Consider the following 15083-nt stretch of genomic DNA (forward strand, 5'->3'; position numbering starts at 1 on the left):
ACCTACTCAATAACACAGGTGAGTGTCACAGCAAGGCGGTGCTGTTTTCCAGATGCTTCATTCCAGGTAGCCATGATGTTCAAAGGTGCTGGCGCACTCAGGCTACATTCACTTCTTTAGCCGCAAAGAGCAACAACAAAAAAAAAAAAGCAGGCTGGGGTTTAATGAGTTTCCTGCGTATGTACAGGGATCACTAACACACTGCCAAGCCTCTGCACAGGTGGCCTCATTTATTGAACTAGGCAGATTAAGCCAGCCCAGGTAGAAACTGATGCTGATGCAAGGGATTCAGCACCCCCAAATGTTTATGGTACTAGCTGGCAACCCCATGCTGATCCATGCTGGAGCTGAATAATCACTCTAAATGCTGTTGACGATTCCCCTTTGCCCATTCGTAATGCAACATAGTCTCCGCTGTAATTTGTCACTGTGGGTAAACTGCACACACTTTGCTTCCCCCGCTGCCAGTCAAGCGCACTAAGTTCTGTAGTTACCCGTCAGATACACCAAACCCAAACGGCTCTAATACATCATGTCAAACTTGCTGTCATTTTGCAGGAGACTAAAGAGTTCCGCAGCAGCTCCCTAATTAGTCGTTTTTAATTTTCCCTGTGATCTCATGCCTCATTTTCCCCACTTGAGATTGAATGTCAAAAATGTTTTCTCAAGTTGGCAGGTATCACACATGGCTCCATAGGCTTCTGCTGCTGCAACGCAGCGCGGGAAAGGGTCTGTAGTTATGCCGAGAAGAGCAGAGGTGCCCGAGGGCAGCAGGCACCTCCGATACCATGGCCCTCTGGGGCCCTGAGCATTGCTGCAACACGAAGTATAGTGATTCCCATGCAGTTCTTTGAGATCTATCCAGGAAAATCCTTCTTTTTTTTTTCTTTTCTTTTAAAACCTATTACATTGCTCCAGGCAAATCAGTATCTATCCTACAGGCACTCACACTGGCTCAGAGGAAGGGGGGGGTGGAAATCAGATTCACAAGTCACGCTCACTCCAGACACTAATGCAGATAACAGCTATAGGGGCAGGCAGAAATCAGTCAGCCCAAATCTCACATCGTGTTAACCCTGCGGTCCTCAATACTGAAATCCCCTGCAGCGATGTACTAAGCACCCAGCTATCAGCCAGCTCTTGGGCCTGCCTCTCCAGGGGACCTATGAGGCTTCCCACTGACCACAAGTGGGGAACAGGGCACCTGGCAGGGGTTGCTGCAAGGCCTCCAGGAGGCAGCAACCTGCTCCTTGGAGAAGCTGGGTCTGAGCCAGACCTTCCCATGCTCCCAAAGGGACAGAAAAGTTCCTCCAAATGCCTATCTGGACTCCTAGAGAAACTGCCTTAGTGCTTCTGAGACATGTTATAATAAGTGTCTCAACTACAAGCTGTAGTTTGATGTGTTTTTTATTATATTTTACACATCTAAAAAAATCAATACAACCTAGTGAAACTGCCTCCTGATTTCAGCAGTACAGGCATCTGTCACCACCTTGGGACCAAGTCGCCCAGCTTCCTTCCAGCGCACTGGAGAAAGCCCTTTGCGCAGGAGACGGGAAGACTTTTGCTTCTAGGTCTGCCAGAGAGTCGGGAGCAGGCCAGCAGGGAGGAGAGCGCGTGGGCCAGGCTGTGTTTCTCCACCCAGCAGCCCCAGGGTGGGCAATGCAATGCCAGTCACAGTTTGCCCTGCATCTAGCAAGGAGCAACAGAAGGGGAAGGGTACTGGGACCCAGCACTTTCCAGACCAGGCAGCAAAGCTCAGGCAAGGGGAACAAGGCAGCCAGGCTGCCATTCCCAGATCCAGGTCAGGAAAAATCAGCTCCATGTAGCATCTAGCTCCTAGCATGCTACACTAGAGAAATGTACTTAGCTGCTCTCCTCTTCTGTACAGGAATAACATGAATTTGGCTGAGAGCAAATTTTGCTCCCCAGGGTTCAGGAGGGGACACATTGCTTCATCTGTTTCCTGTGGGGAATACAGAGGCTACAATATCTAACCAGGGCAGGAGAACTCATCCAACCTGATTGACAACTAGAGAGCTGGAGGCAGATGCTGCCCAGGTCTTCCACCTGCCCTTGAAGCAATTGAGCAAAGAGCTGAGGTCGGGCTGCCCCTTCCTTGCTCTGAGCAAGCAGAGCCACAGAGGAGCAGCTCTGGGCCTGGGTCTCTGATTCATAGTGAACAAGCTGAGATTTGCTTTAGGAGAGCTCTTGCTAAGGGTTTGTCAGCCCGCCAGTAAACTGTGTAGGAAGCCAACAGAAAACAGGGTATTAATCTGTCAAATACCCAGATGGCTCCTCAGCGGGCTTTTAGCACTAGGCTGGAGGTTTGCAGTGGGACTAAAACCATTGAGAACTATTGCCTGAGCCATGTGCTACCTCTCTTCTGGGGAAGGTGCTTTCTGGAGCTCTTCATCCAACAAGAGACAGGACAGTAACGGAGCAGACACTGCTGCTTGATGGCTGGCTCTTCTCAGATATACTGTCTCCTAAAATTCACCCGCAAGTCCTGGCTCTGATCTCTCCCTTCAAAGGGTGCAAGGATCCTGCCCTTAGGCTTTTGCTTCTGCATTAGTCTCACAGAGCCACCAAAGGAAAGTGATCTGCATCCACCAAAGGAGTGATCTGCATAATTACTCTTCTCACTGACAGCAATAAAAGCATCTCAGCATATAGTGTCTGTCAGCCATGCACTAGCTCAGTGGGGCTCTGCTAATCACCAAAGTTTCCTGTGCTGACAAAAAACCTCAAGGGATGGGGGGACTGATGAGTAAGAGCTGCACAGAGAAATCTCAGTGCTGCACAACAGATCTCCTAGACTAGAAGCATCTTGTAGCACCTTGCAACAAGATCCTGCAGGCACCCACACGCAGGGACAGAATCAGGTCCTACATCTTGAAGATCACCCACCATATTGTACCAGGCTGCTTCTTGGAGTCAGGAATTTAATACAGATTCAGCAAGCTCTGAGCAGAGAAAGTTCTCTGTCATGATTCCCAGCCCCTCTCCACCACCTCCTTTCTGCAGCTGGTCTGTCTCTGGTAGCCACCTCTACCTCATGGAGCATCTGCCAGAGATGTCGTTGTTTCTGGCTGCAGTGGGACCAGTAAGCCTGCTTTCTATCTCTAGCATGGCTTTGGGAACCGTCACACACTTCCTCAGCCACGTGTTTGAGAGTGCATCTCACCCTCTCACACCAAGCTTGTGCCATACTGTTAAGCTGCAGTGAACACCATGATTGCAGCAAACTGGATTTGAGGTACAAACAATAGCACTCAAGGGAACCAACTTGGACACCTCACTTGAGCATCACTCAAGAGCTAAAAGAATATTCAGGCTTCATGAGCACTGACTTGGCTGAAGACTAGATTTTTAACTCCATAAACTTTTTCCCACATCCACATGCTGTGGGCTAAAAGGCATCTGGAAAGGTCCAAGCCACCAACTAGGCTTTTACTGGCACCAAGTACAGAACTGTTTCCAAACCAGTAGGTATGTTTACCAGGCAGGTTGCAGAAACCCTTTCTGATACCATAACCTGATGCTTCAAGTTAAGGTGGTGAATAAGAATGTTCTGAGCTACAGAACATCCCAAATCATTTTAATTTCAGTACGGGATGGGATTCATCCAACTGCAGACACATGCACATGGGGGAAACAGAGGGGTCTGGACATGGAAAGGATTGAAAGCCAAGTTTTCGGAGTAAATTATTATGCTCTTTACATCAAAGATGTTTTCTTCATGCTTGCCTGCAAAGCTTGTACAGGATACCCAGGGGACAGTACAGACCTTCCCAACCAGGACAGTCTAAAGGACTTATAATTTAAAGGCAACCAATTAATATGTAAAGGGAAAGCTGTGACTTACAGTCACACTGAAGAGCTCCATGTTTGCTTGAGCAATGCTAGGGACAGAATTGACCCAACAATACAACATACAACTGATCCTGCCCAAGTCACACTAATACCAGCGAGATCCATTAAGAACTACTGCCACTTGCGAGTTAGCAAGTAAAGACAGATAGCAAGGAAAATGCCTCCCAAAATCCAAAACTGCTGTTTTGCTTGTAGCACTTTGTTTCATAGTAAACAGTTCGTTGGAGGTTCTGAAAGAGCAGCACAGCTGCTTTACGTATGCGAGTTGCAGGGAGCCTGACTGTGCAGGACAAATTAGCCAGGGCCTGCCACGTGAGGTCGTAGAGACATGGTGGTGCTCTGCACTGCACCTGCAATAGGCAGCTTTTAAGACTGATTGATTGAAAGTTTCCATTTCAGTTCAGCAATTAATCTCAGCAGCTTTTTACTGATTTGCATGCTTCAAAGCCAGAGAGATAATCCCTTAATTATTCTCTTGCACTCCTTCTCAATCTGGGGCTTATTTAAAAATAATGGTAACGCCATACTGACAGTCAGGAAGGCAGTGCTGGGTTCACCTCTCAGGTAGCTGCACATATCACTCCGAGGAGCAGGCCAGTCTCAGGGAGGTTGTCCATCTCTTGGGCTAGCTGCTGATTTGATCACTGTGGCCGGTCCACACAAATCCCTTTCACAAAGATTGACCATGAAGAAACCAGGCGTTTTCATCCAGGAAGAACAAGACCCAGGTCTTCAAATCAGGCCATGAAGATCCTGGCCCTGATTCTTAGCTCAGGCTTTTCATTCACAAAATAAACCCCACAGCCCTAGCCTCTAGTGTAATCAGCACTGTGTAGCAACAGAGAAGAATCTAGCTGTCTGTAATTTATCCCATATATTCGCTAATAAGTCTAAAGAACAATACCCATAAATGAGGCACTTTTCTTTTTGCTTCTCTATCTGGAACTTCAGTGGTTTTCAAGAAACACTGTGATCCAAACCCATGAGCTTCTCAGACTGAGCATGAACTGTTCTCTGTGGGTGTGACAGAACCTGACAAATACTGAACAAAGCTGTGATGTCCCATAAGACTACACAGAGAGCTTGAAAGATATAGGAGCATTTTACAAGCTTCTACAAACTCAAGACAAAAAAAAACAGACAAAACCCACCCCCAAACCACCTCAAGTTCACGGCTGGGCTAAAGTTTCACAATATCAGCTAGGCTGGGATATCACGCTTCCCAGGACCAATGATAAGGAAAAGGGACAAAAGAAAAGCTCTCCTTCAGGCAAACAAAACTGCACATAAAATACTTTAATGCAACTGAGAAATTCTCTCTATCAGCATCACAAGATTCCTCTGCTGAACCAAGGCTGGCAAAAACATTTTAATTTGTCCCACTTTTTTTTTTTTTTTTTTTTTTGAGTTTTCACACTCACTTTTAAAATAATTTTAAAAGCTGACAGTACTCCTATGCCTGACCTTGATTTCTTGTACCCCTTTACAAACTTTAAACCTGATCTCAGGAGGAAGTGAACACTTCCAGACAAATCCCAAGAGCCCTCAAGTCTGGTGTACTTCGGACCAATGATGTGAAGTGTAGGATGCACATGGGCAGAGGGCAACATAAAAAAGGGTCTGTGGCAAGTCAGAAGTAGTATATGGCATAGAGAGGTATGAAAGGCAGCAGGTACTGAGGAGAGTCTGATAAGAGACAGGTACTTGCTATGTTACACTTCAGTTACATAACATTATCTAGCCATAAAACCACACGCATGCATACACACACTGCAAATGAGAATCAATGTTTCCCTTTCCTCCACTCAGCAATTCCCAGCAAAACAGGACTCCAAAAATCTCATTATTATTAGAAGGATCCATTTTAATGACCCTTTTATCACTGGCTACCTTTGCCTTCACTTCCATTCAAGGTAAGTTTGAGATAGGACAGGTACACCCCGACAGGTAAACATGCTGGCTGGTAGGGTGCAGTGTGGACAACACAGCGCTGACATCAGGGACCCCCAGGGATGGGCCAGCACACAGGGTCATAGGACATAAAAAACAAGGACAGACTCAGCATATGTCCCTTAACTGCTCATTTCTTAACACTGAAATATTTAGAGGTTCTAAAAGTTTGGGAAGTTGTCTGCAAAGCAAGCTTAACATTATTCCGTTTATAAAAGGGCTCTGTTTTGAAGCCAACAGGGTGTGCACCACACACTGACCAACACTTACCTGTGTCATAGTGGACTATCAGGGCTCTGGAATGATCTCTGGTCTCCAGCGGGTGAAACTCCACTGTTACTTGCATGGCGTCACCAATCCCTAGAGTCCCAATGGAGCGATCGACAGAGAAAGGGCTGCAACACAAAGTAAGAGACACATCAGGGCTACTGCAGGAGATCTGGAAACTACATTCCTCTTGAGGTCTGAGACTAGCTCACTTTGGCTCACCTGTGTTTGCAAGGAGCAAATGAACCACAGTTAGTGGAGTTAAGACAGAACATATAGGATCAAAAACAGACCTACTGACTCTCGCTTCTGAGGAGATCCAGCCCTCAGAAGATTGTATGGTTTAAAGTGGCCTGATGTCCTGCATCCAGTTCTATTTCCATGCAGTGAGGCTCGAGAGTCCAATTGCTAGCAGTGGTAAAACAGCCATACAATCAGAGAACTGTTTTTGAAGAGCAAAGAGGTCATAGAAGCTATTTGTATGCAAAACTTGACACCAATTTCCTCAAAAGTCTTTCTGATCTTGCAACCTATAAACCTCGCCTCAAAAGATACAAATGTCAAGGCAACACCTGTTCCAATGAGATTACAGCCATCAGATACAGAGAATAAAATCTTGCTAGAAGACCAGAGAGAATAATTAACATGTGTTAAGTTACAGAATTCATTCTTTTTACACTGAAATTATCCTGTCTTAACCTAAGAAACAGCATGTTTTATCAGCATTTCAACGAAAATTGCTGTAAAGAAAAGGAACAATCAGAAAAATCTGAATCAGTGCAAGCACAGATTAGAGCTACTGTGATACCACGGCATGGAAACAAGACACACAAGCAAAAGGAGTATCCCATTTACAGCCCGATTTATTAAATCTCTAGCTAAATGAAATGCTATTAACAGGAGCATATCATTGAGAGTTTAACAGAAAGTTTTTCTATACATTTAGAAGCAATGGAAATGGGGACTCTAGATTGCAATCCAAAATGGTAAGTGCATTTGCTTGGCCTGCTAGACATAAGTTCCATGCAATGTGCTGGAAATGATTATGAAAACGTGTTGGCACACTGTGGACGTACCAGGAATGATTCTGATCTGTCGCCAGGTAAACAGTTCTTGGCTGATAGATGTTAATACTTGATACTTTAATGCCTAGGAATAGCTCTCTGGACAAGTCAAATGAAATATGTTCTGGATGACAACAACTTAGTTTCATGGCTCTTGCAGGGCCCCATTTGGAAAACAGAAGTTGTTTGTTTTTAGTGCTTTGCTGGTGGCCAAATTATCACCCTAAAAAGTATGGTCTGGAAAGTTTTGCCATGATTAGAGAATGCAGTGCAAATACAAAAATAATAGAACAACTAGAGCAATGCACAAGCTGAACTCTGTTCACATAAGCAGTGACAGCTGATGAAATCACTGGTGTTTCTGCTCATTAAGGAGATACTGCTGCAATTGGACTGACCTGCTCTTATTACAGCTAGTGAGAGCATTGCTGCCAACTCTAATGGGAGAAGGATCAGGCCCAAATTGTTTACACGCTGCACCATTTTTGTTATGGAGAGGGTGAAAACACAGGCCACTACCAGCCTCAGAAGCAGATTGTTCTGTACAGTCCTGCATCTGCACTGACAGCTACATCAGGACTGCTGCAGGTCTCCACTGCTGGCCAGGTGTGCCTGCATTTCCCCAAAGCTTTACAGTGATGAAGAGTCCAGCAAGGAGGCATCAAGTTTTGTTCTTCCTCTCATCCAAAGGCAGACAAGTCACTACATTAAAGCTGAGCTATAGAAGCATGAAACTACCAAATATCTTGAATAAGATGTTCCCAGTCACCAGAAAGGATTTGTTTCTCAAGGATACATAGTTTGCTTCTTCCATCAAAGCATGCTGATCAGCTCCTCGGTCCCTGCTAATGGTAGTTGCCTGCTAGAGAAGGGGATTTGGTTGCCAGTATTCCTGACAAGTCCATCACATTTCCCACAAGACAACCCTTCAAGGCTATCTGAGACTATGTGAACCAAAATGAGCTGGTACTTGGGTGTAATCATGGCCAGAGTGGAAAAGGCACAGAAATGATTTTTTCCTTTTGTGCCAAAAATGCCCCCAGCTGAGAAAAGCTGCCAGTTAAGGAAGCGGATTCCTGGCACTACTTTCAAGACTATGTCCCACCCCTTCATCTTCATAACCCCTTCCCTATGTCTATGTACTCTAGCTCTCTTCAAAGGCCTGGAATGGGAGCAACATTCCTAGGGGTGACTTCAGGGAATGTCTGTGAAAGAAGATATCTTCACACTTCCAAATTATTAGAAAGACCAAGAGGATCCAACCAAGCTCAGAATTCTTTGCATTAGGCCCTGTACAAGCACATCAGTCCTCAGATAGGCAGGTGAGACTGTCACATCATTCTCCATTTGCTGGAGTGGAGTAGGAAGTCTACACCCAACTTCAGATGGCTGAAATTTGGCAAGCTGAATGCCCCTTTTCCTGACAGATAACAGGAAAGTTCAGTAGAAAATGGCAAAGTGGCATACTTTAGATCACTGAGGAACTGAGCACGAAACAGACCCTGCATCTCCTACATCTCACCCCATGCTCTACCCACAGAGTAACTCCTTTACTGCTAGAACAAGTTCATTATACCTCATGTTCACCTGAGTTTCCAAGACCCAAAGATGCTAACTCTGTGGTTAAACTCAACTCCTCTAAGCTTCAGTCAATGCCACCAAACTGTTCCCAGTAGCCCACAGATAAAATTGGATGGTAAAGAGACATCCCTGACTGACAACACATTGTAATGGCCAAATGACAATGAAAACCATTGGCAAGAAACGAAGCTGTCAGGCTAAACTTTGGCCTTTAATTCATCATGTGTGAACTGTTCTTTAAGAAAATTCTGGTTCTGTTAGATCTATCCTTTTAACAAATCACAAACAATCCTAAAATATAGAAAATTAAAAAGATAACTTTTAATAGCTTGCTTTCTTCGGACACGCTTAACTATGTTTGCTTTGTTGTACGTCTGAACTTCAGCAAGTCCAGAGCTGAAATCTCCCAATGGTCCCTGGCAATCACAGTCAGATTCCCAGCTTGTATAAGTCAACCTGGCCATACTATTTTAGAAGAGGCCTTCTGATTGACACTTGCTGAGATCTAGCCTATTATTACTGTCCAGAAAGGGATCGGCACTGGATTCATAAACAATTTCATAATGAGACATTTTGGCATTTACATCCCACTTCCATCAGGCATCAGTTTCCCTTCTTTGCAGGGCTGGGCAAAGGCTATGTTCCACGAAGATACCAAACACTGAATGCTCCTGACATAATTTAGGAACACAACTGACAAGGGTGAATAAAGCTAGCAAATCTATGATTCAGGCTTTCAAACCACCATGCCACCCTTTTCCTACAACCATACATTTATTAAATGCAGCATGTAAGGAGGATGCAATAACCTTCAAGCCCTATGGTATGTTTAATCTACTACCATCTGCCTTTTGCTCTGTCCCCACACTAACTTCCTCTTTCTAGTGGTGCCTTAATCTGCATTATAGAGTCATTTGAGTTTTGGGGGGGGGGGGGAAAAGAAAAAAAAAATCAACCTGCAGCCTTCTGTATGATTTTGTTGAGCACCACCTCCTAACCCAAGGAAGTTTCTAGTGCCAGTAAAATCTACTGACAATTGAATGGCCTTATCTGTCCACTAAGAACTACTGGAGGAAAACCCCAAAGTTCATTTAATCTGAGCATGCGTTAATTTTAATAATGGTAAAGCTGCCAAAGTCGAGCAATGCAACTGTTTGTTTGCTGAGTCTGTTGCTCAGTAAAGCATCCAAGACTGTCTCTGTGCTGAAATGCGACTGCATGCAGTCAGCATCATCCAGCTCTGTCTTTCCCTCTCTCTCTGATTAGGCACCAAGTGCTGTAGGGAGGCATGGGGGAGGGATATCATGGGGTACAAAGAGCATCCAAGGACATGTTTAGGAGGCTGAGGACTCAGAAGAATGTGAGAACAGGAGCACAGAGGCAGAGACTGGATAAAGCAAGAGGCATCTCTGAAATCAGATTTTGGATGGAAAGAGAACATTTGGGGCTGAGCTTCTTTACTGGACCTTCAAATCCATTTTCTATTGCTGGAAAGTCCTGATCCTTACTTGCTTCATTTCCCTGAAGCATCTCTCTAATTTGGGTCAAACATTCTCTTCCCTCATGCAGTGGAGTAATCACAATTCTCAAGGAGCTGAAGTTGCTTTCAAGGAGCATTTACCCCAAAGAGGACCTTAACTGTCTTTTGTTTGGAAAGGGTGATGAGGATGCTTGCAGAACATTTTTCTGCATGCAGGGGTGTACCAGCAAGGATCTGTTGGGCCTTCTCACACAAGCTCATAGGTCTCTTCGGGAGAAGAGGAACAGAGACCTTGAAACAAGAACACTTAGCAACTTCTTCCTAAGCTACTTTCAGAATGTTAGCCCTGCAACCAAGTCCAAGAAGGGTCAAGGCTCCAGCTGCAGACTTGTGCCTTCCTGAACTTCACATCTTCAGATGGTCTGCAGCCTGCAAATTAGAGGTGGAAAAAAGAAGCAAAGGCAAGAGCAGCGCATGAGCGTTACAGGGAAGAATGCAAGGGGGCTCCCAGCTCTGTCTTGTAGGATAATTTCCTCAGCTTTTCAGACCTTGGTGGGAACATTCCTAAATAGAGGAGCCTATCTCTGAGTGATGCTCTCTAGTCCTGTAGTATGGCATAGCACAATACCTGCAATGTCAAAAACAGAGTTAAAAAGGCAGTGCTGCACTGAGATCTGCTTCCAGACACCATTTTCAACTCAAGTGTACTGGAATGACATTCATCTTCCTGAATGTCATGGAGAAGAAACTCATTATTCTGCCTTAACAATGAGAAAGAGGGAAAGAGTTGCTATCCTTATACTTATTATTATTTTTTATTACCAAGCTATGCAATAAGAACTGGGTATGGACAGGCAGAGCACAAGGAGATGACAAGACAATGCCAGACTGCATACTGGGTTGTTCACCAGTGGTCAAGCTGTGCCACATTCTCTGGTAGGTACCATGGCAAAGGAGAGCTCTGCAGAGGGAACTGCAGAAGGATGCTCAGTTGGCCCCATGGATTTGCTTGAAGAGCGCTTACCTGGAGTGAAATGCACAACAGAAAACATTGAAATCCTTCAATAAATGGCTAACAAGTGTGGAATGTCATCATGAACCGACCAGGTAAGAGCTGAGCTCTCAGTACTGACTGAGAGGAAAGCTTAGGAGAAGAGGTAGGCTGAAAATGCCTTAAAGGCAAAAGCAGATAGCTCATGCTTGATGCCATAGAGAAGCAAATACAGGGAAAGGATGAAAAGAAAGGTGATATGAGTGCAATGGACTACGAAATAGTGGCATCTACAGCAGACTTGTGAACGGGCAAGAACCTGAATTTATCCAGGCCTGAAAACAGAAGCCGCGGTAACTAAAATGGTTTCAACTGTGTTAATGAGGAATAAAGGCCATATTTCAGAGAGCTAGGCAGAAGAAATCCATAAGACAAGGGTCACCTGATGGGTCTATACACTTAGATCTCCAGCTCCCTTCGACCCCACTAAATCCTCTCCTTCTCTCATATGCATGTGTGCGCACATATCAATACACAAAGACGCTACTATGCAATATTAATTCTGGCTTTAACACAACACTGCATTCTTACGCAGCAAAAGTTAAGCATGTATTTAACAAACACCTGTTTAAATTCTTTGATGAACAGGAATAGACTAAAGCTTTTCTGAATTGAAATCTTTAAGCCTGGCACTCTTTTCCCATAGCATCTATGCTATAACTCTTGATTATGCATCTCATTTACACTTTAAGCTCTCTAGGACAGGGAACTTAACTCATTCATTTCCAAAGCTCCTGGCACAATTCTAAGTGTTCCGTGACAATAATTAATCATCACCATGTTATTACTAAAGTCATTTATAGGAATTAGTGACACATTAAACCAAATCTTCACCACCTCTGTTGTTAATAATGATGCAGTCTTTGTTATGTTCTACATCAGGGAAATTAATCCCCTAACATTAGCAGGAAAATGACCTGTCTTTTATGAAAATCTGTGTAGACGTATTAGTTCAAGGAGAACAGCCAGCTAATGATATATTAACCTACAGAGCAGTGTATTGGTCTGATTCTCCAGCCAAGTTGTCAGATTTGCTGGGTGGCCGATTCTCTTCCATCCACGTTTCTAGAACCACAAGCCTCCCTTGGGAGCTCAACAGTAGATATCTGAGCAACTCCTCATAGCACATCAAGTATGGAACCAAACATGGATCACTGCTGACAGAGATAGCAGAGACTCAGTCATTAATGCAGCAGTTGTCATGGACATGGAATAAGGCCCAGAGGCTCTGTTTGAGACTGCAGGGAACTGCAAGAGTTGGTACAACACAGTGATGACACATCACAGGATACAGTCCCCATCGCTGGCTGGAGCGACCACTCCTGGCACATTAGAGGCTTCATCACAAAGAAGGACATGGTCACCCAGGTCTTAGGCTGCTCAAGGGGACATCTTGATCTGGACAACAGGAGGGAATACTTAATCTGATGGATGATACCAAACTGGGGGGAGCAGTTGACACACTGGAGGGCAGGACTGCTATTCAGAGGGATCTTGACAGGCTAGAGAATGGGCCAATGTGAACTTCATGAAGCTCAGCAACAGAAGAATGCAAAGTCCTGCATCAGGAATGGAATAACACCTGGCAGAACTACAGGCTGGGCACTAACTGGACAAAAAGCAGCACTGCAGAAAAGGAGCTGGGGTGCTGCTGAACAACAAGTTAACCAAGGGTCAGTGTATCCTTGCAGAAAAAAGAGCCAACTGCACACAGGCCTGTATTAACAAGAGTGCAGCCTGCAGGTTGAGGGAAGGAATTATTCCCCTCTCTTCAGCACTTGAGAACAGTGCTGGAATACTGCACCCAGTTTGGAGCCCCCAGTACAAGACAATGCCGACTGGATGAGTCCAGCAGAGGCCAAGACACTTCAGGGCTGGAGCACAGGACACACGAGGAGAGATTGAGAACTGAGTTTGTAAAGCCTTGAAAAAGGAAGCTGAAGGAGATCTTACTGCTGTCCACAACTACTCCAAGGGCAGGGGTAGAGAAGATGGAGGCAGGCTCATCTTGGAGATGTGCACGGTGACATAAAGGAAAATGAACAGAAGTTGCATCAATGGAAAATCCGAGTAGATATCAGGGAAAAAGTGTTACCATGAGGGTGGTCAAACACTGGCACTGGGACCCAGAGAGATGGGAGAATAATCTCCATCCTTGGAGATATTCAAAGCTCAACACAAAAAGGCCCTGAGCAATCTGATCCAACTCTGAAGTTGGTCTTGCTTTGAGCAAGGTGTTGGCCCAGATGTTCTCCAGAGGTCCCTTCCAACCTAAATCATTCTGTGATTCTATCTGTAACACTTCTAAATCAGTCCAATTCCTTTTCACGTATTCCCCAGGTTTCCCATTATATTTCCTATACTTCTGTGTGTATATATATAGGCAGATGGTAGGTAGACACATTACAGGAACTACATTTTTAAAAGGTTTCACTGAAGAATTCTTTATATTTCACTGCACACTTAGAAGAAAAAAATGCAGAGCAGACACACACTGAGTATTTAAAGAGAAGTCTGAAAGAAAGTGGTGGCCAGTTCTTCATTAGAAGAAAATACTGCTTATATTCAAAGATGTAAATCATCTATCTGAAATTCCAATCTGGTTTTCAAAAGTTCATAATGAAGTGGAAGAGATGACAGATTCCCTCAACTTTGACTACAAGGGAAATCATATCAGCTTTAGATCTTTGTACACATACGATCTGGTAATTCAGAACTCTGCCAAGTTTTTTTTTTGGTGTAGTTTGAGATTATAAAAAACTTTTCTAATGCTCCACATTCCCTCACTGCAAATCAGGACTGAAACATTTGATTGCTGAACTTAGGAAACTATTTCTAAGTCCTTATCAAGCAGGATTGAATGTATGCTGTATCGATCAATAGAATAGTCAGTAAGTGTATTGAAAAACATGCTCGACATTTACTAGGTATTTATTTAGGTGGTTACAACTGGATCTGGAAATCCCAGAGGAAAACTGTATACTGCAAAAAACTGTATACTACAAATTCCTGCCTATGTATTTTCCCTAGTGAAAAGACACTTGAGTGCTTTTTCTCTAATGTAGAGAAACACTGGCCCTACTCAGACAAACCCAATGTTTCTTTGGCTGCTTTTCTGTCCACACTGTCTTTTCCCCATTGCTATAAGGTTTCAGCAGAAGCAGCAGCATCACATAAGTGAGATTCACAGTAGGATCTACCCCCCCCCTTAAGAGGATATCATGTTCCTTCCCACGCGACTTGGCCTTTCTAGCCAAACAGGTCAATTCTTAGGAAGCGACCACAGACAGGGAGAAGCAGCATCCTAGAAGCCTGCTCCAACAGCTTTGCCATGCTTTGGTAGAAGCTTCTCACAGACCCTCCTAGGTCACAGGAAAAAATTAAAGTTTTCTTCTGAGCCCCATTTTCCTAGAGTTAGCAAGAGAAAGAAACTAAGGCAATTCAGGTGCACCCAGACAGTGGTGCACAGAACATAGTATACAGCCACTTGGCTGATATTTATCTATTTCAGGCAGGTACTTACCATCAGGTGGTAAAGCTAACTGTTAGACAGCATATTTTAGCACTCTCCAGGAAACCTGGGAGAGAAGGCTCCCGCTGTGCACCAGATTTTTGCTGCATCTTTTGCCTGTGCCCTCATTAGTATTCTGGTTCAGAGCTATAGGGCAGTTTTCAAACACATACCTGCTCATCTCCACTTTTCCTGCAGTGGTCTAGTCTACAGAGAAATTCTGTTACTTGCAAACTAAATTACTGGAAGCTCTTTCCAGGTGTGTGCCACATAGTCCCACTCCTGAGGGCCCAAATCACTGAT

At 44.4% G+C, this 15083-nt stretch overlaps 1 protein-coding gene across 1 annotated transcript in view; it reads right to left on the reverse strand.

Annotated features, from left to right (window-relative positions):
• Window positions 1–15083, reverse strand: part of HYDIN (HYDIN axonemal central pair apparatus protein) — a 172307-nt gene that overhangs the window by 141294 nt on the left and 15930 nt on the right. Inside the window, exon 7 of the mRNA XM_067302835.1 lies at window positions 6097–6221. Coding sequence (XP_067158936.1) covers window positions 6097–6221 — 125 coding nt within the window. The remainder of the gene's footprint in view (window positions 1–6096; window positions 6222–15083) is intronic.

Source organism: Apteryx mantelli, chromosome 10 (genome assembly GCF_036417845.1).
Source record: "Apteryx mantelli isolate bAptMan1 chromosome 10, bAptMan1.hap1, whole genome shotgun sequence".
NCBI lineage: Eukaryota > Metazoa > Chordata > Aves > Apterygiformes > Apterygidae > Apteryx > Apteryx mantelli.